This window comes from Asterias rubens, chromosome 1 (assembly GCF_902459465.1).
Source record: "Asterias rubens chromosome 1, eAstRub1.3, whole genome shotgun sequence".
Lineage (NCBI taxonomy): Eukaryota > Metazoa > Echinodermata > Asteroidea > Forcipulatida > Asteriidae > Asterias > Asterias rubens.
In genome coordinates, this window is record NC_047062.1 from 32,982,977 (window position 1) to 33,006,137 (window position 23,161).

The window sequence follows — 23,161 nt, forward strand, 5'->3', positions numbered from 1 at the left end:
TCCATAGACAGGGTCAACAGCAGTGGCTTTTCCTAATCACAAGGAAAATACAGACAAATCTGCAGTAGAGAATCTTGGACTAGTCCAACTACTACACCAAAAACCAAACAGCTATGGCTTTGGAAAGAGAGTACTGCAAATCCAGTAGACTTGGCCCGAGATTGGCAAAAATCATTCCCAAACAACATACAAATATCTTAGGATGAAATGTAAGGCTAACAAAAATGACTGGTTTGAATTTATATTATTAAAGGCAATGGACACTATTGATAATTAGTCGAAATAATTATTAGCATAAAACCTCACTTGGTAACAAGTATAGGGGAGCTGTTTGTAGTATAAAACATTGTGAGAAACGGCTCCCTCTGTAGAACAAAGTGTCGAAAATGAAGTAATTTTCCACGAATTTGATTTCAAACCTCAGAATTAAAGTTTGAGGTCTCGAAATCAAGTATCTGAAAGCATACAGCTTTGTGTGACAAGGGTGTTTTTTGTTTTTTTTCCATTTTTATCTCGCAATTTTGACAACCAATTGTGTTCAAATTTTCACAAGTTTGTTATTTTTATGCATATGTAAGATACACCAAATATTAAAGACGACTGGTCTTTGACAATTACCAATAGTGTCTAGTGTCTTTAAATAACAGCAAGAACATGCATTCCGCACAATTCTTACAGAGCTTCATTCGGGATGGGTAAATGATAAAAGCAATCTTGTTATGAACTCGCCTTTGATTGGAGAGTGAAGCTCCTTCATCATTGGCTGGTCTCGGAGATCTACTTGTTGAGGGGAAGATGTATTTGAAGATGCTAAGCATGACTGCAAACAAAAAAATTGCAACATATAGTGTTTTTAAGAACATCCCCATCATCAAACAGAAAGTACAGAAAACTTGTCTTCACCTCTGGATTTGTTAAAAAAACTTTGAACAAAAATATTTTAGTAAAAAAAACAATGTTTCAAAATTGCTAGCAACAAATTGTTCCAGGAGCTCATACGATCCAAATATGCAACAGTAAAACTGGGAAATGTCAATTGCCTGAAACAATTCTCTGGAGGATTGTTACTGGTATGATCTTTAATCATCAGTGAGCTCCCCCTCCCACTCTCTCCCACTCTCTCTCTCTCAGAATGAAACTATGAAACATTATGAATTTGTCTTGATATTTGTGTTTGACAAAAAGATTTGACAGGTAATTTTCAAAAACCTATTGATAAAACCCCACAGAAAACACAACCCAGCCTGTCAAGTCTGAAATGACTGTAAAGCCTGGTTCATACTTCGTCTCAAAATCGCAACAAACAACTTTAAAAAGTTGAGCTGTGTTCAACTCCTACGAAATATTCGCAGCGACAACGAAGCTGTGATGGCAAAATTTGTTAAGTTCTGTTGAAACAAAAGGCAATCAGCTGGTCAGCTAAAGAGTTGAGAATGTCTGCATAAAAAGATGACAATAAATAGTTTGACTCACTGGACTGATCAGGAGATGTGGTCATCATAACATGGCTTTGCTGTCTAATGAGGAAGACATCTCGAGTGCAACTGGCTGGCTGACTGCTGCCACCGGAGTATGACGTGACATCAGAGGTAGATACGCTTTCTGTCTCCACTCCATCCACATGGCCCACGTTCAGCTGCAATGTGGAGATAAGGTCAAATATAACAAAGTAAATGAATAGTCAGGTTTTTAGTTTAGATATATGTGACCTGTCATGACGAAATGAGCTATAAGTCGCAATGTGCCATTTCCCAGTGCAGCCAGTCAAAGTCAAGTATTTCTCATTAGATAAGTGAGAACTCTCTTTCTTCCACAAGCTCTGTCGGCTTGGAGGATTATTGTTACCCCAAGTGTTATATACCATTGGAAACCTCTTGATCTGCAGAATTCAGAAATACCAATAGCTAGTATATTTAAAATTCCGACTTATGGGTCATTTTGTGGTGACAGGTCACATATGGACACAGTCCAGCAAAAGAAGTCATACAGCAAAGGCCCCCCCATAGTGTTTTAACTATAGAGGGAACTGGTAAGCAAAGTTTTATTAAAGATTTTGTGCTGTGTTTTTCTAGGTTCAATGACACAACAAGGCAATCAGCTGATCAGCTAAAGAGTTGGGAAATTTTGCATAAAAAGATGACAATAAATAGTTTGACTCACTGGACTCATCAGGAGATGTGGTTATCATTACATGGCTTTGCTGTCTAATCAGGAAGACATCTCGAGTGCAACTGGCTGGCTGACTGCTGCCACCGGAGTACAACGTGACATCAGGGTAGATGTGCTTTCTGTCTCCACGCCATCCACATAGCCCACTGATAATGAGATGTGAACATCATTACATAGCTTTGCTGTCTAATCAGGAAGACATCTCGAGTGCAACTGGCTGGCTGACTGCCACCACTGGAGTACGACATGACATCAGGGTAGATATGCTTTCTGTCTCCACTCCATCCACATGGCCCACTGATAATGAGATGTGGTCATCATTTCATGGCTTTGCTGTCTACTCAGGAAGACATCTCGAGTGCAACTGGCTGGCTGACTGCTGCCACCGGAGTACGATGTGACATCAGGGTAGATGTGCTTTCTGTCTCCACTCCATCCACATAGCCCACTGATAATGAGATGTGGTCATTATTACATGGCTTTGTTGTCTACTCAGGAAGACATCTCGAGTGCAACTGGCTGGCTGACTGCTGCCACCGGAGTACGACGTGACATCAGGGTAGATATGCTTTCTGTCTCCACTCCATCCACATGGCCCACTCTTCAGCTGCAATGTGGAGATAAGGTCAAATATATCAAAGTAAATGAATAGTCAGGTTTTTAGTTAATAGATATATGTGACCTGTCATGTTGAAATGAGCTAAAAGTCGCACTGTGCTATTTCCCATTACAGACAGTCAAAGTCATAGTTTTTTTACATTAGATAAGTGAGAACTCTCTTGTTTCCACAAGCTCTGTCGGCTTAGAGGATTATTGTTACCCAAAGTGTTATATACCATTGGAAAGCTCTTGATCTGCAGAATTCAGAAATACCAATAGCTATGTTATTTTAAATTCCGACTTATGGCTCATTTTGTGGTGACTTGTCACATAATTATGGACTCAGTCCAGCAAAAGAAGTCAGTGTTTTTAACGATAGAGGAACTGGTAAGCAAAGTTTTTTGTTACAGATTTTGTGCTGTGTTTTTTCTAGGTTCAATGACACAACAAGGCAATCAGCTGATCAGCTAAAGAGTTGGGAATGTTTGCATAAAAATAATAAATAGTTTGACTCACTGGACTCATCAGGAGATGTGGTCATAATTACATGGCTTTGCTGTCTAATCAGGAAGACATCTTGAGTGCTGGCTGACTGCCGCCACCGGAGTACGACGTAACATCAGGGTAGATGTGCTTTCTGTCTCCACTCCATCCACATGACCCACTGATAATGAGATGTGGTCATCATTACATGGCTTTGCTGTCTAATCAGGAAGACATCTCGAGTGCAACTGGCTGGCTGACTGCTGCCACCGGAGTACGACGTGACATCAGAGGTAGATATGCTTTCTGTCTCCACTCCATCCACATGGCCCACGTTCAGCTGCAATGGGGATCAGGTTAAATGTAACAAAAGGGTAAATGATTAGTCAAGGTAGTCTTCTTTCCAGAGAATTACGACTCAGACTCTAGAACTAATATGTGTAAGCACTGTATACTCAGTGTTTTTCAAAGTCCTGTGAAAACAAAATCACATGGCAATCTTTACTTGGGTGGGATTCTAACCCACGATCTTTGCAATTCTAGAGCAGTGTCTTACCAAGACCACTGAGATTGCCGGTAGCTAGATGCAGTTCGAATCCTATGTTTTTAGCATCATATTCCTAACAGACTTCCCCAAATCTTTACAACCCAGCCATTTCCCTCTCAAACAATTGTCAAATAAGGTACAAAAACATCAGAAGGAAAAATACTTTGCCTCATTTCAGTCTTTGAAGATTGTCCAGTTATCCCCTGCAAAGAATCATACAACATTGTCTTTATAAAATACAGACAACTGATGAATGCAAAAAACATAGGTAAAAGAGAGTCGTCTTGATTCAGCTTCTGTGGATCAGGAATGACATATAAAATAACGCCAAACTCAACCTTCCAGTTCAAAATGAAACGAAATTTCAAAGTAATTTTGCTGAGCAGTCCAATATCTGTATTCAATTAGTTGAGAAATCTTCACTGTCAGGGCTGCCTACCAGCAAGATTATCCCTGCAGCATTAAGCATCTTCCATGTCACAAAGAGAATAGATACTTCAACAACAATCTCATGACCATTATTACAAAGATTGTCTTACCTCTAGGGACTGCTTTGCCAAATTATGTCTCAGCCAAACAAAGGCTTCAAGTGGAAGGCAGTCTAAGTGAAGGTCTGGTCTCCACATTGAAGAAATCAAAATGTCTAATGCCCCTGGTGGTAATTTCCATCCTAGTAGGAGGACATCTCAACTGTATTGATGGTTCGTCTACTTCACTGTGCTAGAACAAGACATATCCTAGGCAGCCATCTGAAAGAAAAAGAATATAGAGTAGGAGTTGATAAAGGTACACTGAACTGTTTGATGGATACCACACTTGCATCTGACTGAAGGCATGCCGATCTTCTAGGGAATGATTTCTCCCAAAGCAAAGAACAGTTTTCTTTTGGTCAATTCAGAAGGCGCACGTAGCCAATCTTCTCTAGGGTATGGCCATGACACAGGAAGTGTTCTCTGTCTTGCTGGGGCATTTACCCTTTAGTTGGATATGAACTGCAGAAGGAATTATTTCCCCAACAGCAAAGAACGATCAAGAATTTTGAAATTAAGTGGATGGTACTCTCTCAGATGATTGAAAGAATGCATTAATTCAAACCTTCATAAAACTTCTGTCATGGGACGGTAGGATCAGGGGAGGGGTACATCTTCCACCGAGACAACAGCTCCAGCGTTGCATTCACTACGCCATGACTGCACTGAGGGATGACAGCCTGCAAGGTAACTAACAAAACAATGTCTTTTAAAGATTACTGAAAATAAATAAGTTTTTAACCTCATAATATACTTGGTATAAAGTTGCAAACAAATAACACTGCATGCGGCAAACTTGTTGGTTAAAGTGGTTATGAAATCTGTACCGAGTTGCATTGCTTTGCTTCCAGAATAAGTTGGTCATCATTATCCTCTTGCAGGGTAAAAGCCAAATCTATGCGCTACATTAGCTGAAATATAAGTGAAGAATGTCTATAGAAACATGATGCGTATTACACACATGCTGAAATTCCTTGTACGAATAATGCTTACGAAAAAGAACAGACTTTTTGTTTTTGTTTAAACTGTTAAATATAGACCATTGAAGGTACAGCAATTTGGACTCCCCAAATTGCCTCAAGTTATTTAGCTATGTATGTCCTACATAAATTTTGACAAACCTGAATGACTCTTGTGTAATATTCTCACGCGAAATTAAATCTTCAAATAAAGAGGTAACTTAATGGTTTGATAAGTTTATAGGGCTACCTAAGAAGCAGGTTTGACCAGACCTAAGCACCCTTGATGAAACACAAGATACAAAACAAACAAACACCTGTTGAGTATTGATACCATGAGAACAGAGAGTAACAGCAACAATCCCATTATTCACTCACTGACTTAATTTAGTAAACTGCCTTACCTATCAAATATCTCCAAATTATGTCTCAGCCAAACCAAAGTTTTGAGTGGAAGGCAGTCATCATTAATGTCTGGAGAAGTCTAGATCCATGTCCAATGCATCTGGTGATCATTTCCATCCTAGTAGGAGGACATCTCAACTGTATGGATGGTTCATCTACTTCACCTTGCCAGAACAACATGTGGATATCCTGGGCTGCCATCTGAAAGAGAAAAAATACTATAGAGCAAGAGTTGATAAAGTTACACTGAACTGTTTGGTGGATGCCACATTTGCATCTGTCTGAAGGCATGCAAATCTACTGCAGAAGAAAATATTTCTCCCCTAGCAAAGAACAATCCTGTATTTTGACTTTAAGTAGATAGCACTATTTTAGGCGATTGAAAGAACACATTAAATCAACCCTTGCGAAAAAAAGGTTAATGGACTGATGTTTCAACCCTAGCAGAGTCTTTCTGGAAGCAAAGACTCGGCTAGGGTCGAAACGTCACGCCAATTCGCAGGAAGTATGAACTGTGCTTAAGTGGATGGTACTTATTTGGCTATTGAAAACAGTTTCATTAATTCAAACCTTCATATTACTTCTGTGTCATGGGATGGTAGGATCAGGGGAGGGGTACATCTTTAGCTGAGACGACAGCTCCAGCGTTGCATTCACCACACCATGACTACACTGAGGGATGACAGCCTGCAAGGTAACTAACAAAACAATGTCTTTAAAAAATGATTAATGAAATTAAATCAGCCTTTTAATTAACCTCATCATATACTTAGTATATTTAATAAATAGCACTGTGCAAGCTTGTTGATCTAGTGGTTACAAAATCTGGAACTACTTTGATGGCTTTGCTTACTTTGTAGTTTGGTCATCATAATCCTCTTCCTGAGATTAAGCAAATTTATGTGCTAGCTGAATATAGCATAAGTATTAAAGAATCAGCCATGAGAATGGAGTTTCAAGAAAAAATAATCAGTGATTAATAAAGGACTAAGCATGAGGCTCTTACGGCGGGGGGTCATGCTGCCTGCCTGCTGATGTTGATCGATGACGACCGACCTTGGTAACTTTTGAATGCATTTTTTTTTAGATGGGAAGCTTTACACTGTGATTCGATTTGCATTGCGAAAATGTTTTTTATTGAAGATAAAAATAAAATAAAAACAGACAAATAATGTAGCATGATTGCGTCAAAACTTAATGCCCAGGTTTGCATTGTCAGAGGATCAGGCTTGTGATTATTCGCACTCTTGAGACAGCTTTAGGCTTTCGAGTGCAATCGCACGCTTCAAATCAGAAGGACAGGTTCCCCCTACTTTTTAGGAGCGATCGACGCCCTTGAATATGTCAGGACTTCTACATTGTAGCTCTACATGGTTATTGCTCTGATTGTCTTCAGGAGATAGCTGGTCTTTGTTATTGGACGCTGATTAAGTTACAAATAGTTCAATAAAATTAGGCCCTGAACCTTCAAGTTTCTGTCTTGAACTTCACATCATCTGCTGGTAGCTCATCTTTGCAAATCAATTCATTGTGTATTCCCTGGTCTACAATCTGCAGGATTTGTGGCTGTGTTTCTTTCTGGAGAGTGACCGTGTTCATGGTACATGTTGTCATTAGACGGTCCTTCAGATGATCTCATCCAGGTCTGATAGTCCTACTTCAGCACTCTGGTGGGATGACAGTGTAATCATCAACTCCATCCATCCCTCGCATCACTCTTAGCATTATCAGTGGCTTAGGTTCACCTCCAGGTGAATGCTTGAATACACCTCAGCATTAGCTGGATCACTACCAGTCCTATACATCTCCACTCTGGTTGGATGACATCAGTGGCTTAGGTTCACTCCAGGTGAATGCTTGAATACACCTCAGCATTAGCTGGATCACTACCAGTCCTATACATCTCCACTCTGGTTGGATGACATCAATGGCTTAGGTTCACTCCAGCAAAATGCTTGAATACACCTCAGCATTATAGCTGGATCATTACCAGTCCTATACACCGCAGCATATACATGTAGCTGGATCACTACCAGTCCTATACACCGCAGCATAGCTGGCTCACTACCAGTCCTGCAACATCTCATTCTAGAATCTTCGTCCTTTCACCAGCTGCAGTTGGCTGCTAAGGAATTGTTCCCTCAAAGTAAGTCAAACACCACAATTTAATTTGATGTGTTATTTGTAACATTTATTTCCATTTTAACAACAGTACTCCAACAAATCAACAATAATCAACTAAATAATTAGCAAGTTAAGTATTGCCTTAGTCTTAATTTAATAAAAAAGATTAACAAAGCTCAACAAGAAACATTTCTTGACAAATATCTGGTGTTAAATTCCTTAAATGACAATCACACAAAACCGGCTGCTTTTTTGTCTTGACTGCAGGCAAATAAAATTGTCTTTCAACTTTTACAATAATTATCTAATGTCTCTGATTTTACCATGAGTATGAGAAAACGTGTCAGACAAAGTGAATTTGTGGGGTAAGGTTACATGTATTAAAACCATGACTGTAAATATGTACACGTGAAGAATAAAAGACGTTATTCTTTTTGTTTTCTCCTCCAAGGGCCTTAACCCATTACCCTGTAGTGTTGCATTACTCATGTGTCGTTGCAACAACTAGGTATATCACATGTTTGAGGGAATCTTTGGAAAATTTTATTTGACAACTCAATATTTCAGGTAGGATACAATCAAATGTGTAATTAACTTGAAAGTGTTTGTTTGAACTAGACAATAAAACACTTGCTGACATTCATAAGATTTGTTTTTGTTAACCCTCAAGAGAACCAAACACTGATCGACAAAACACACATCACAGACATAACACAAAATAAAAACCAGTTTACATGTTTGGGGTAATAGTTTTCCAGAGGTCAAATTTATTTCATTAAGCTTCAAAATGATTTTACATTTAACATTGTTTTGGGATCATGACTTTAAGAAAACATTTTTTTCTAACACTTCACAAGGATCATTCCATATTAATACATGAGAAAATTGAATTAGCTGTTGCATAACAACTTACCAACCAAATGGACCGAGGGTATAAACGCATACAAATAGTTACTGGCCTGACAATTCGACCCTAGCAGAGTCTTTCTCGAAGCCTTTGAGAAAGACTCTGCTAGGGTCGAAACGTCTGGCCATTAACTGTTTTTTGCATATTAAATACATGTTAGCCTTTCCAATTAAATATGTGAATTGCACATCTCGGGTGTGCACTAACGCTAGTGGTTGGCAAAATGAGGGAACATCACGCTTTTTTGTATGTGGGCTGATCAAGGCATGAGGCATATGTTCACGCTTTTCCCTAGTGCACAAACTCTATGGTACTTGACAGCCAACAGATGCTATAAGCAAAATGAGTCGTTTGTCAACCCTTGTAATTTTTTTTCTATAAATCATCTACTTTTAAAACTCCATGATTAATACAACCTTTTGTTCAAAGGTTATGAAAGGAGAAACACCAAGTGATATGAGTAACTGAAACAAAGAGAAAGGGGTTTAGAACAGGGTTTTTTTAGCGCGCACATACATCCCACAGGCGCCCTGCATATTACTTTTAATACTACGCCGAAGGACTTCGAAGTTTGACGAATTGTAAACTTAGTTCTAAACATTCTATTAACATGTAGCGAACAGCCATAGATAGAATGCACTTTAGACATGACACATGGTGCCCATAGCAAAAATCCCCTCAAAGGTCAGAAGTCCTAACATCACAACACATGTGAAGCACGAGTTGCCGTTCATTCGTTCTGAGTGTACAGATGTCACAATAACAATATAATAACACAGCATTTTTAAAGCGCACTTTATTCGTACAACATTCAAAGGCGCTGGTCAAGAACCAGAAGAAAAGTTCACTCGATATCTTGATAGGCTAATCTGAAGAGATGGGTTTTGAGAGAATGTTGGAATCGAGAGATGTCATGTGTGTCCTTGAGATGTTGAGGCAGAGAGTTCCAGAGGCGGGGTGAAATGTTACTGAATGCCCTGTCCCCATAGCTGGATAATTGGGTCAGAGAAACATAGAGCTGCAACTTTATCATTTATTGGGAAACACAATAGGCCCATCTTAATTACACAAATAAGTTGTTGATGAAGGCAGTGGGACACCATTAGTATAGTAATTACTCAAAATAATTATTAGCACAAAAACCTTACTTTGTGTAATATTCAACGGTGCTTCAATTTAATTAGTTTTTATCCGTTGTGGATTTTCTGTGGGACCAACAAAAAAATGATACCCAACAAAAGGGGCGTGTACGATGGGCTCGCTACTTGGATAAGTAACCTAAACTAAACAATAATCTGGGCCCAATTTCATAGCGCTGCTTAGCGGCCGATTTTGTGCTTACTGTCAAATTTTCCACTTCATAGCGCTGCTAACAGTTAGCACACGAAAAAGGCATGCTAACCTTCCGGTGCTTACCTCACGAAAATAAATGACATCACAAAGCAAACCCATGGTCCATGGAAAACGTGCAATATGGCCGACCAAATTTTCTTCTAACTCTGTGAAATTTTTCTGCTACATTAAGCACGAAAATTTGCTTACCGTTAAGCAGTGCTATGAAATTGGGCCCTGAATGAATCGGATAATAATTTTATAGTCAGAATTTGTTGATTTTTATTAACATTTTAAATTACAATTTACCTGTAAATTTATGGATAACTTTCCGTATGGCGCCACCACTTTTTCACTAATTTTTACAAAAAGGGATATCTCATTGAGGTAAATAAGATACTATATTATTTCATATCGAATGAAAAAGTGGTGGCGCCATACGGAAACTTTTCCAAATTTATTTGTTAAATGACAAATTTCCGTATGGCGCCACCACTTTTTCATTCGATTTGAAATAATATAGTATCTTATTAACCTCAATGAGATATCCTTTTCGTAAAAATGAGTGAAAAAGTGGTGGCGCCATACGCAAAAAGAATCGGTGTAATGTAACACGGCGGGTAAAATCGCCATTTTAAACAAATTTGTCCGCTGTACACCTAACATTAAACTCATAATTTGTGGAACTCTAAGAAGCTATGCAAGAGGAAAGTTTATAATTTCATGCAAGAATAGGTCAAGATATGTTAGGTCCATTTAAATGAAGTAAAAGCTGTGATAAATGAAGAAATAATAGGAATTTACCTCGACTTTTTTTCTTCACGTGTTCGCCTCGTCGAAAATCACACCAGAAAAGGCAGTAGTGTGCGCGTGCGCAGGTTTAAAGGGCTCACTAGACGGCTACGGCTGTTATTAAGTGTGTTGCTAAGGATGTCCTATACTTTAACGCATGGCGTGGAAATCTAGCCATAGCCGTAGCTGTAGTGGCTAGTTCGGACATGGGCTCTTTCACTCTTTATAATTTGGTCTGACGCTCTCTTTGAATTAACTTAGTTAACGCATTTGTTTCGACAACTTTAAAATTTGCAGCAGTAATTTGAATATACTTTGACTATGCAAAAGTGTTTAAACATTTTTGAAACTACATTTTTAGCTAGGATGAGGTGAATTGTTTTGCCCAATGTGCGGTATCAAGTAATGATACCAATTTCCAAATAATAACCGAAACACTAGCCGGTTACTAAAGTCGACATTCTAAAGAACACTTATTTTTGAAAACACAGCGCTAATCTATAGGCAAAAGTTGCATGGAGTTAACAAAAACTAGAATCGATTCTTGACAAGAATCGATTATTTTTGTCTCGGCAAGGAAAGTCGACAGCTAAAGTTTTTGCCAACACAGGTCGGAAAACTACGGAAAGCCATAAATGCAAATCAAAAATAGATCGCGTCTGTTGTAATAATGTACAAGCATATTCAAAACAATTGTGTTGATTTTGTTGAAAACAAATTAAATAATGATGGAAGGTATTTTATGTAATTGAAAGATTGCATGGAATTTTTAATTTGGTTAAAACATCTGTTAATACAATTGAGTGTTTTACTAACATTGTGGCCGTCCATGCCACCCAAGGCGGTTTGTTTATCAACAAAAGTAAGACGGGCGGCGAGTCTATGTACTGTACCGTGTCTGTCAACTGAGGGCGCTGTTGACTGTCGTCTGCTTTCCAACAGCAGTGTACGAAGTTTGTGTGATTTTACTTTTAGATGATTTTCATAAGCAGAGTTTTCATATTTTGTATGCTCAAGAATACCGGAACAATACTTCGACACACATGGTAAGGCTGGGTAGCTGGAAAATCACTGTATAAGTGTACTTTTAGTCAGGTTTGTAGTAATATTGGGGGCACTTTGTTTACTGTCTGACTGATTGTTCTTGTTGATAATAATGATTGTTTACATTTTACAAGCTGACATGACAAGTAGAAGTACCAAGTCAACATCATCATGTGTCGATATGTAACGTTATGTTACTCTTTTTATGTCATATTATTTGGTAATCATGACATTGTTCTGAATCTGAGGACGGTGGTTAAATACATACCGAGCCTAGATTCTTGTTGTGTGGAGTGTCATAGATATAGATGGGCATTCTGTTTTCCAAAAGTGACAGTAATCAAATTATCAATGTTTCTTAATCTTATTAATTTACACTTACACTTACACTTAAGGTTTGATAGGATTTTTAATATTGTAGGCTTATGCCTTTTAACACCCCATATCCATTTTCATTCTGGTACTTGTCGAAGCTGTTTTTGAACTGATTGGTTGTCTTGGCTTTGACCACTTTGGCTGGGAGTCTATTCCAGTTATCTACCACTCGTTGTGTAAAGAAGTGTTTTCTGAGATTGAGCCCTTTGTTTAGCCTTTTTTTGAAGAGCTTCATGTCATGGCCTCTTGTGTTACTGGTTTGTGAGAGTGTGAATAGACTGCTGGCATCTACATCCACTAGCCCAGTAAGAATCTTGAAGGTTGCTATGAGGTCCCCTCGCACTCTTCTTTCTTCCAGGGGAAAGAGGTCAAGTTTCCTTAGTCTTTCCTCAAATGTCTTCTCTCTCAGACTCGGTACTAGCTTGGTGGCTCTTCTCTGCACTTTCTCCAGACATTTAATATCTTTCTGTAAGTATGGGCACCATGCTTGAACGCAATACTCGAGGTGTGGTCTGATAGCAAACTTTAAATATTGATATTCCGTACTTTTCAAGATTCTTTAGTCAAATATCACGATGTAGCATTTTTCTTGTTACTTTTAGAAACATCAACCAAGGAGTCAGCCATGTCTTCTTCTCTCTCAAGAATTTCTCCTTGTTACTTCATCAAACAGCAATGCTCCCCTGCAATGTTCTTCTACTTCCGTCAGAATCAAAGTAGACACAAAAATCAAAACAGGACATTCTGCTGGAAGCCTGAAATACCCTCCAGCACAACCAAGAAGCTACATTTATATTCACCAATAAAACCTCAGTGTTCGATTGGATTCAAAAAGTCTGTGTCTTCACCAAGGTTTTGTGGTTGTTCACAGACCAAAGCAACTTTTAATTCAATAGGCCTACTCCATTCTAACCACAATACTTTTACGAGGAACAGTTGTAGTGCAGTCCTGAAGAGATTTTATAACGATGAAAGCAAGAAACCTCCATCACTTCATCATCATGACACAGTGTTAGTTAATCTTCAGAGATTGGAGGATTCACTTCGTTACCATGGTTATTCGACAGTGCGCATCGGCTTTGCTGTCCTTGTCATTTTAGGTAAGATTACTTTAATTTATTTTTATTTGGATGTTTTCAGTTTGTGAAATGTTTGTCTTGCCATTAGTTCATTTACGCAGATGCAGTCGCAATTTCTATCAACAAAACCATGCATAACATTCTTATGGTTGTCTTACAGGAATAAGCGTTTACACTTTCCGTGAATCCATCCGAGAGAATGTAGCAGATGAAGTATCCCAAGTAGCCTCTCGTTCTTTGGATGACCGCCTCGTCGCCGATAAAGCAGAAGAGTTTGCTAAAGGTTTATTGAATGCTCTACTGAATGATGAACCAATGCACGAGTTAGCGAGTCAGTTTGTAACGATGGTGTTACAGCGAAGTGAAACTAGACGAGCTATGAATGCATTAGTGATGGGAGTATTACAGGATCCTAAAACCAAAGCTCAGCTGACAGCAACTATCAAACAGGTAATTATGTCTTTCCTGTTTTCAAACAAATCAGGAAACTAAAAGCTGAATAAAGAGTGTCTAGTTCAAACACAACGTGCGCGCATCGTTTGTCGTGACGATTTGGATTGTCAAACAAAACAATGCGGAATAGTAACTACTGAAAAAGAAAGCTTAGAATGAATGCTAAACTTTCTTCTGCAGAGGTTTCTGTTAGTGTTCTTTCTAGTATTATAAGTTTCTGATATTGAAACCAAGGTACCACGAAAGTGAACCTATTCACTGTACCCGAGAAGCTTCAGGAAACCTGAAAACAAAGGTGTTTGTGATTAACCAGAAATACCGGAGTTAACCCCGACTCTTTCATGGTAATGTTCTGGGTTGTACTTTGTGCACTACCAATCCTAGTTACACAGGAATCGTTGGAGTTATGTCTAATCAAGGGGACAAAGCAATTATGGTATTTAAAGTATCTTGCGCGAGGAAACAAGCATAGCGACCTGCCAGGCTGCGAATCAAACCCACACTGTGAATGGCAGAGCTTACAGTGTACTAGATTGCTTGGCAACAACCCTCCTCTAATTGAATTTTGTATCTTTGTCCCTTTTGAAAATTCCGATCAGGTCATAATCACAGCGTTGAATGAAGAAGACACAAAGATCATCATGAAGTCAATGCTCAAGATTATATTATCGGATCGAGAGACGATTGATGCAGTCAAGAGTCTTCTTGGGAATGTCTTTGGAGAAGACGAAGTGAAAAATCTGACTGCATCATTCTTTAAAGATGTTCTCAAGTCTGAAGTAGTAGTTAGTCAGGCAACTACACTTGGTATGTATACAGATTGTATTAGTTCAATATATAAAGTTCTTATAGTAGCCCTTTATGACACAGGTGTATCGCCCATCTCGCAAGGTGAGAGCTACTAAACTTATTTGGGCTATTGACCCAAATCATTTGTCACCAGGGGTGTGTTGCCGCCTACTCCTTGGGCTGAAACAGGGTTTTTACCCCCTTCACAGACCATAAGGATGAAGGTATGGGTATCACTCACAGGAGCAAGTGGGTAGATGCCCCTACCGGAGCAAGAATGCATGAGGACTTTGGCAAGTACAAAAATATTGCTGTGGAAACAATAAGAAGACTCACTAGGAGCCTGGCTGGTAGAGCAGAATGCACCGCCTTCATAACATTTTTTGCTCAAGGACATAGTGTCATGACTGTGATTCGAACCCACACTCTGCTGCCGACAACACAAGAGCTTTAGTCCAGTGAACTAGACGCTTGACCTAGACACACCACAAAGCGGTCCCCACTTTAACAGCAGCTATTGAGTCTAAGAGAGCTAGTAATCAAGTTTTGAAGCATTCCTGATCCAAATTGTTATTGTTGTCATTAACAGGTAAAGATGTGGCTAGAGGTGTGATAAGTGATCCAGTCCTACAGGAAAAAACAGGAGACAGTTTATGGACAGCAATGAAGTACTCCGTCACTCCAAGATGGTTTAGTACCTCACCTCCCTCATCGTCAACCTCCTCCTCAGGTAGTGAAGAGGATGATGATGATGTAAGACAAGATGAGGAAGATGGCGAAGAGGTTGAGGCACTAATGTCAGAGCTCCATGCTGATGAAGAGTCAGTGCTTGGGGGTTAGTCTTTAGTATGATGTAAATGTACATTGACAACATGTATCGCCAGCAAGCTATGAATATTGAAGAGAAACAATGATTATAATGTGTTCTTGTTTTCACAGTTTCAGCTTTGGCACCCCTAAACAAAGACTAAATGGGGCTGGATAGCCGAGTTAGAAGAGCGCTGGTATAATAATACTAGCGCTCAGGTCTTTCACGCAGTGACACTCATGGCGCTTAATCTACAGTTGGTTGGTTCAAGTCTCGCTCCTGTAAATTGTGTTTGGATGATCTTCCCACCAAGGGAACTCCGCAAACTCCCACAAGGGGATATAAACATTAAGCTAGCAACAGCCAATTTCTTTCTCACAAACATTGGTTTGATGTATATGATTATGAATTAAACAAATCAAGAAATTGTGATTCAGTAACTAGACGACAATACTTTTTCTAGACGTTCTGGAATCTTAGCTGGGGGATTTGAACCCCATACCTTGAAATTGCAAGTTTGCTTAATTTTATATTTAAATTAACATTGAACAATAGAATCAAATTTTCTGAGCCATGTATATGAGCAGTACCTAAACCAAATGCAAAACAAAACTGAATAAGTATGTTACTTTTTCAGAGTTGTACAATAGTATTTTTTTTTGTTTTACCAAATTTTATTACTACAATAAATTTAAACAGCACAAATTTCTAGAAGGTTGACTTGTAGCAGATTCTAAGCCCTATAAGGGTAAATTTTAAACATAATTTTTTCGTAAGTTTTTTTGTATATCAGGACTTTTAATACGATAAATTTCTTTATGTATTAGAAAAATGTTAATGATTAAATAAACTAATTCTTTTTACTGAAATTAAGTACAACCTCCTTGCCATGTAAACATATTAAAATCTATTGAGTTTAAAATTACAAAATTCAGACCAGTGGAGACCAATGGCTTTAAGTAGCTTGTATCAAAATGGTCATAACATCCTCTCCACAAGATTCATTCAACCAAAAAGGTCCTTAACTAAAGACCAAACAAAATGGTACAAAAAACTTTGACCATTTTAAACATTGTAGAACTTATTGTGTTCCCCAAGTAAACATACTATCAATAATGTCTACAACAAGACAAAATTTACGTGGAAAGAAAATAATTAAGACATGCCTTGGTACATAACAACAGTATTTACATCTGTACTGTATTGTATCTTAGGCAATAGTAGTCAGTCTGAATTTTAAATAGTTCTTTTTCTAACTTTAAGATATACAGTAAAATAGATATATAAAGTATTGTTGGCATGTTGTTGATTAAAATACTCAAATAAATGAGTGACTTGAGTTGTGTCAGCATTATTGCACTAATACAATTTATGAGATATTTAAAAAAGAATTCATAGTTGGCAATATACAGCATTCATAAATACCTCAGACAGTTTGGCTATTCCTATTGGTGGAATTCATGGGCGTGACACGCGACCTTGCACCTGTTCTTTTAAGACAGTTTCTTCATTCCCATTGGTCGAGAGCAACGGCTGAAACCGTTGTGCCACATCACGCGATATGCGCGACGCGCACAGCATTCGCTTATAAGGAGTTGTTTACCCGAGGGCGGCGGAGGGCTTTACCATTTCATAGCTGGAGGGGTGTTGTGTTGAAAGAAATCATTTAACAATTATAATTTGTGCATTTATTTAACTTTTGACCAAAAAGTGATGATGTTTTTGACCGAAAAGGTATTTATGAATGGGAATCAAAGTGTGTTGAATCGGTTTTCAACTAGTGGTTTAAACCCGCCGAGGCCTGGTTCGTGATAATTTACCTCGACTTCGTCTCGGTAAAAATATCAAGAACCAGGCCTCGTTGGGATTAAACCACTAGTTGAAAACATCTTCACCACACATTGATTCCCTTAGTAATTATCAAGAACCAGGCCTCGTTGGGATTAAACCACTAGTTGAAACCTCTTCACCACACATTGATTCCCTTAATTATATAGCATCTAGGTGTATAATATATCAACTAGATAATAGCGGTGGTTTTATTAAAACGTCATACCAAAAAGGTATTTATGAATGGGAATCAAAGTGTGTTGAATCGGTTTTCAACTAGTGGTTTAAACCCGCAGAGGCCTGGTTCTTGATAATTTACCTCGACTTCGTCTCGGTAAAAATATCAAGAACCAGGCCTCGTTGGGATTAAACCACTAGTTGAAAATATCTTCACCACACATTGATTCCCTTAGTAATTATCAAGAACCAGGCCTCGTTGGGATTAAACCACTAGTTGAAACCTCTTCACCACACATTGATTCCCTTAATTATATAGCAACTAGGTGTATAATATATCAACTAGATAATAGTGGTGGTTTTATTAAAACGTCATCAATCCCAAAGAGTGTTGTGGGAGGGAAAGATGTTCCTATAAGGAGTCACTCTATTTTTGATTAATTTACATACACGATGAGTTTATTTCATGATTGATTCTTAAGGCTAAAACTTACAATTTGAAAGCTTGATTTAATTTGTTTACTAATTTTGCTAAAAGTAAGTTGGTAGCTTGTCTGAAGCATCTAATTGCTACTAATCTGATTGTAATGCTGAGTTGTCAACCATAGGTTCTTTTCAGAACCAACACTATTTAAAAGAGGTTTACACATGGAACTACCGAAAACCTCATCTAATTATTTTGTAAGATATAATGTATATTATTAATAATATAAGAGACTAACTAACAATAATATAACAATATATAATAAGTCATATTTATGAGTTGTTTCTGTTCCAAGTATAAAGATATTTTAAGATAAGATTTTTTTCATTATTTCAGTTAATAAGAATCCATTGCTTTTCCAAAAATTAAAAATATTCCTTTAATCACAGTTACTATAAAATCTTTCAACCTAATTCACTTTAAAGACCTTTGAATAATTTCATTACAGTCAACACAAATTCGCACGACCATCCCACGACCAACTATAACCCAACCTTTAATAGAATCATGAAGAAGTTTAAGAAATCATAAAATCGGCACGTACAGTAATGATTTGGATGAAGTTCTATTTACTACTGCATTGTATCAAGTAACGCAGGCAAACTTGCTCCTCAGTTTTGACCACATACTCGTTATAGGTACTGTTGGATTGACAGTAACGATCTAGTTGGATCAGTTTCCCAATATTTAACGACACACCTGAAAAGAATTAAAACAAATAAAAATTAGTAAATGGGAAATGAAAAAAGTAGATATTCACACATGATTACTGCTGATGCCATTATTACAGAATGTCTCAGTAGGCAATACTGATACATGAATTATGTGAAAAGCTTGGCGAGTATTTTATTTTTTACACATTGTCGCTAAAGCACTAAGCAAAATGCATGATGGTAACATGGATTTTTCATTTTATTACTCGCAGATACAATACACCACCTTGGCTAGTTCTGTCATGTTGGGTGGGCTTGCTAAACCCTTTCACATTCTTCCCTGGGTTTTCCTGGGTTGTATTTTTGCAATTGGCGGGGCTTCCATATTCAACCAACCAAGTGCAGTTCCGTAAAACATCAGCGTCGCCACGCTGCATTTGTGCATTTGTGCCGGAACTTCACTTCGGTTCAGCTTCCAATCAAGTCACCACAAAAATTTTGCCCGCCTCCACCCCATTCAATACCTCTTACGAATCCCAAGAACAATATGTGAACATTCCAATGTGATTGAATTCTCCTCTTAGAGGTTGCCTGGAATTGGTTGCCTGTAAATTGCTCTGTGTGACATGGCCTTAAAACATCTTACTGATCCATATTGTACAAGAGTTCAACAGTCAACTCACCTGATGGAAGTAACAACTCCCTCCTCTTATCGGGGTACATCCTACCGTTGGCAAACAAACTATTGAAGGCATTATTATCCTTGTCACGATAAATAAATGGTCCCAAATCTCCAAGTGCAACCTATAATAAATCAATAAAAACCAAATGTCTCTGGTTAATTAAAATAGTGAGTTAATTGAAACAGCTAGTTGAAATATGGAGAAATCTTGCTTAGCAGAAACCAGCAGGTTACCAGCCAAAACTCCATGATCTTTACAGTGGTTGCTAAGCAGTATTTTTTGCTTACCACCTTTATGAAATTGGGCCTTGCTGACAAAAATTTAAAAGCCTGATAAAACAAGTCAAAGTTGATTGCTTCTTGTTCTGTCTTGTTCAGAAAATCCTTCCATTGCATAACTATTCTCAACAAATATAAAACCATTTGATAAGGTCAATGGTAACCTTTTGTATACTAACCTGACACAGAAGCAGAAAATGACTTTTCTCCGAGGAGGGGTGGTAGTCTTTCCTGCAGTAAGCGTCACTCTTTGTAAACGTATCTGATGTGTATAGACCCTGTAGGAATTAAACATAATAACAAACACTTCAATCAAAATCTAAGTAAATGTGACTGTTCTTATAAACTAAAGAATTAACAACAAATATAAAAGGATCATCTATTTGACTTGCCTTTACTACCACTATTAATACGATTACCAATTAATAATCACACCAATCATATGTAAATTGAAAACCTCAATATTTCACCAAATTCTTCCTAACTTTTAGGATTAATCTTAGGACTTATGATATTATTTTGGTCCTTGGTATAAAGTAGAAGGAACTTATTGAGTACGGGGCTGAACTACAGCTACACACTGAGAAGACTTATTCAGGCTACTTAAATACAGTTTTTCTCATTTTTTCCCAAGGGCAAAACAATCTTAAATCAGACTCAATAGAACATATATCTAGCCTGTCCTTAACTTGACAAAGCAATTTTCTTATTCAAATAATCTTACAAGTGGGTAAATCCTAACCTGTAATAATCTTACAGGGGTAAATGGGTACCTGTAAGGGCAGAGATAGTTCTTGTTATTGATATAGCCGAGTAGCGCATATTTGTTGCGCTGTATACCCCCACAGGGAGCTGAGATGGTTTAAGGAATGAAGCACTTTGAGATGCCCTTTGGGTGTGAAGCGCTATATAAAAACTGGTTACTATTATTATTATTATTATTACAAGCCCTGAGAGATGTTCTTAGATGGACTTACCTTTCCGAATCTACTGCCCGTGATGGCAGCCTCCCTGGGTGATACAAGCAGCCCTTGCTTCATGATACTCAGAAGGTTAACTGTGCTACTACCATGCCATAAGAGTCTATGATTCCTCATGTTGCAAGATTCTATTCGCTCATCCTCACCGAGACGAGATAGCCTGAAGATTGCTTCAATCTTAGGGTGGTTGTTGCAACCTACAGGGAATGGTTAATGCAAATCAATGGTGACTACTCTATATTCCGACACATCTATCTGTCTGTCTGTCTGTCTGTCTGTCTGTCTGTCCATCTTACAAGATTCCAATCTCTTATCCTCACCGAGACGAGATAGCCTGAAGAAGGCTTCAATCTTAGGGTGGTTCTTGCAACCTACAGGGAATGGTTAATGCAAATCAATGGTAACTACTCTATATTCCGATACATATATCTGTCTGTCTTACTGTCGGGCTGTCTGTCTGTCTGTCTGTCTGTCCATCTTACAAGATTCCAATCTCTTATCCTCACCGAGACGAGATAGCCTGAAGAAGGCTTCAATCTTAGGGTGGTTGTTGCAACCTACAGGGAATGGTTAATGCAAATCAATGGTAACTACTCTATATTCCGATACATATATCTGTCTGTCTTACTGTCGGGCTGTCTGTCTGTCTGTCTGTCTGTCCATCTTACAAGATTCCAATCTCTTATCCTCACCGAGACGAGATAGCCTGAAGAAGGCTTCAATCTTAGGGTGGTTGTTCCAACCTACAGGGAATGGTTAATGCAAATCATTGGTAACTACTCTATATTCCGATACATATATCTGTCTGTCTTACTGTCGGGCTGTCTGCCTGGGCGTACGAGAGCTCGGTGTAGGCAGTTTTTTTTCATGAAAACATAATAAATATTACATTTTCGGCTAAGCCCCAACACGTTTTTATCAGGGAAAAGTTTTAAAAAGGGATCATAGAACATTACCTGGGGAAAGCCCACAATGTTTTTCTCCTAAACATGGCTCTCTGTCTGTGTGTCTGTCTGTCTTTTAGTGATCTTCCTGGCAAACTTCAACAAGGGGATATAAACACCACGCTGGCAACAGCCAATCTCTTTCATACTCATAACTTTCAATAACTTGCTTCAGTCAGTATTTCTTTGTTCAAACCCCACTATTTAAAAACTTACCCGATTCAGCTTCCCAGTAATGGTTTATTACTTGATACTAGTCAATAAAGGGTACCATTTCCAACTACTCACATGTGTTGTGTATATTTTGAAGGATGAGTTGTGTCTCTACATCATCTTTGTCCATCAATTTGACTTTGCATCCCAAGGCATGATAGATGTAGTCTAGAGGATTTATCTCTAGGGAATCAATAAAAAAATAAGATAAATTTACATGGAACTAAAAAGACACTCTGCAAACCATGGCGAGATAGGATCAGTCTAGCTGTTTAATCTCTATTTAAACAAAAAGTAATGAAACCAGAAGACAAACTTCAAAACATAGCTTAAAGTGAAGGAAATCACAGTAAGATTTCCATGAAGTTTGCAAAAAAATGTTTCCTTCACATAAAATGTTTTTGGAAATAAATTGAAAAACCAAAGAAAAGAGCAATTGTCAAACAAATTTATTCACAATGTAAAAATACCATAAAACATTACAAATAGTGTAATACTGGCCAAGTGAAATAAATGTTGGGTTGAGTTGAAATATTAAAGAGCATTGAACTCAAGTTCTGATGACCGAGTCATCAGAGTGTGGGTTTGAATCGCAATTGTGACACTGAGAGTCCTTGGCTAAGACACTTGACTCCAATTACTTCTCATTAGGAGTGAATGGATGCACAGATAGAGATTATTGATGTGAATGATAAGCAACCTGTGCGCTAATTTGGCTGCCGGTGCAGCATACTCCTAAGAAGTTGAGATGGTTTCTGCAATTTTTAAGGCCCTTTGATCCAGGGGTAGTTGGGTGCATTCGATTAGCTTCCCCGGGTCGACCTGATCTTCCCCCGGTACGTTCGAATAGCTTTGGCGTCATTCCAGGGGCTCACCCGGTTCAGCCCCAAGTGCCCTGCTTGTGGAACGGGTCACTTGGGGCTGGCCCGAGGTGCATGACTTCACCAACAGAGGGTGAGTGATCGTTCGATTAGCTCTTGTCCAGGGGCTTGACTGAATGAGCACCGCGAGTCGACACAATGAAGCTAATCGAACGCACCCAGTATAACGCAGCTTCGATATATTGTTTAAAAGCGCCAAATATATGGCTTTTGTAAAACAGGAACAAGTGGTACTTACCTTCCTTCCTGTTCGTGGCACCAAGTAGAATCCTGTTTGTGATCTCAAGTTCTAGAAGTTTCTGAAGATTCTTCTGGTGTTCAGGTAATGAATAGATGTCCGTTAGTGGCTTCATACGATCATGAGCAAAATTCTCTTGAGGAATTAAGTGGAAATACTCATTGCTCAACGCATAAATCTAGGAAAGAAGAAACTAAGGTCATTACAAATGGAACAGTACTTCACTTTCACTAAAAATGGACTACAATTAATGATCCACTCATTTTACAATATATAGAGTCCTTATTACAATGAGAGAAAAAAGTTGCAAGTCACTTACCTCATGTTAAAATGGTGTAAAATGCCACTGTGTTTGATACCCTTCAAGTGCAACTTTTGTCCACATCCCAAAACGCTTGTTCGAT

General features: G+C 38.3%; 3 protein-coding genes across 6 annotated transcripts in view; 1 reads left to right on the forward strand and 2 right to left on the reverse strand.

Moving 5' to 3' along the window:
* Positions 1-608: 608 nt before the first annotated feature.
* On the reverse strand, positions 609-3,296 carry LOC117299515. 2 transcript variants are annotated; one of them, XM_033783099.1, is made up of 3 exons: positions 3,286-3,296; positions 1,474-1,636; positions 609-820 (listed from the first exon to the last, which is right to left on the reverse strand). In XM_033783099.1, the coding sequence occupies exons 1-3, from the start codon at positions 3,292-3,294 to the stop codon at positions 615-617; spliced, it is 378 nt and encodes a 125-aa protein (XP_033638990.1). In that variant the 5' UTR covers positions 3,295-3,296; the 3' UTR covers positions 609-614. The 2 variants fall into 2 exon arrangements, with proteins under 2 accessions (XP_033638990.1, XP_033639060.1); XM_033783169.1 differs by lacking the exon at positions 3,286-3,296 and adding an exon at positions 2,161-2,242.
* Positions 3,297-4,717: 1,421 nt separating this feature from the next.
* Positions 4,718-16,845, forward strand: LOC117298429. 3 transcript variants are annotated; one of them, XM_033781691.1, is made up of 7 exons: positions 4,718-5,016; positions 6,296-6,387; positions 12,870-13,367; positions 13,507-13,796; positions 14,399-14,606; positions 15,178-15,462; positions 15,615-16,845. In XM_033781691.1, exons 2-6 carry the CDS (start codon positions 6,357-6,359, stop codon positions 15,426-15,428), a joined length of 1,278 nt encoding a protein of 425 aa, XP_033637582.1. In that variant the 5' UTR covers positions 4,718-5,016; positions 6,296-6,356; the 3' UTR covers positions 15,429-15,462; positions 15,615-16,845. The 3 variants fall into 3 exon arrangements, with proteins under 3 accessions (XP_033637582.1, XP_033637590.1, XP_033637599.1); XM_033781699.1 differs by lacking the exon at positions 4,718-5,016 and having other exon boundaries at positions 6,286-6,387; XM_033781708.1 differs by lacking the exons at positions 4,718-5,016; positions 6,296-6,387 and adding an exon at positions 11,790-11,894.
* Positions 16,846-17,640: 795 nt separating this feature from the next.
* LOC117288923 (poly [ADP-ribose] polymerase tankyrase-like) overlaps positions 17,641-23,161 on the reverse strand; it is a 42,423-nt gene continuing 36,902 nt past the window's right edge. The window contains exons 42-47 of the mRNA XM_033769800.1: positions 22,758-22,935; positions 21,714-21,821; positions 20,479-20,678; positions 19,681-19,779; positions 19,224-19,344; positions 17,641-18,586 (exon numbers count right to left, since the gene is read on the reverse strand). Of these exons, the coding sequence (XP_033625691.1) occupies positions 18,453-18,586; positions 19,224-19,344; positions 19,681-19,779; positions 20,479-20,678; positions 21,714-21,821; positions 22,758-22,935 (840 nt within the window). The 3' untranslated portion in view covers positions 17,641-18,452. The remainder of the gene's footprint in view (positions 18,587-19,223; positions 19,345-19,680; positions 19,780-20,478; positions 20,679-21,713; positions 21,822-22,757; positions 22,936-23,161) is intronic.

Excerpts from the sequence above, each read along its gene's own strand:
- LOC117299515 (XM_033783099.1), bottom strand. Across the intron at positions 821-1,473 it reads CACATCTCCTGATCAGTCCA|TCATGCTTAGCATCTTCAAA; the intron begins GTGAGTCAAACT and ends TTTTGTTTGCAG.
- LOC117298429 (XM_033781691.1), top strand. The coding sequence starts at position 6,357 with ATGACTACACTGAGGGATGACAGCCTGCAAG. Across the intron at positions 13,797-14,398 it reads TGACAGCAACTATCAAACAG|GTCATAATCACAGCGTTGAA; the intron begins GTAATTATGTCT and ends AATTCCGATCAG. Across the intron at positions 14,607-15,177 it reads TAGTCAGGCAACTACACTTG|GTAAAGATGTGGCTAGAGGT; the intron begins GTATGTATACAG and ends TGTCATTAACAG.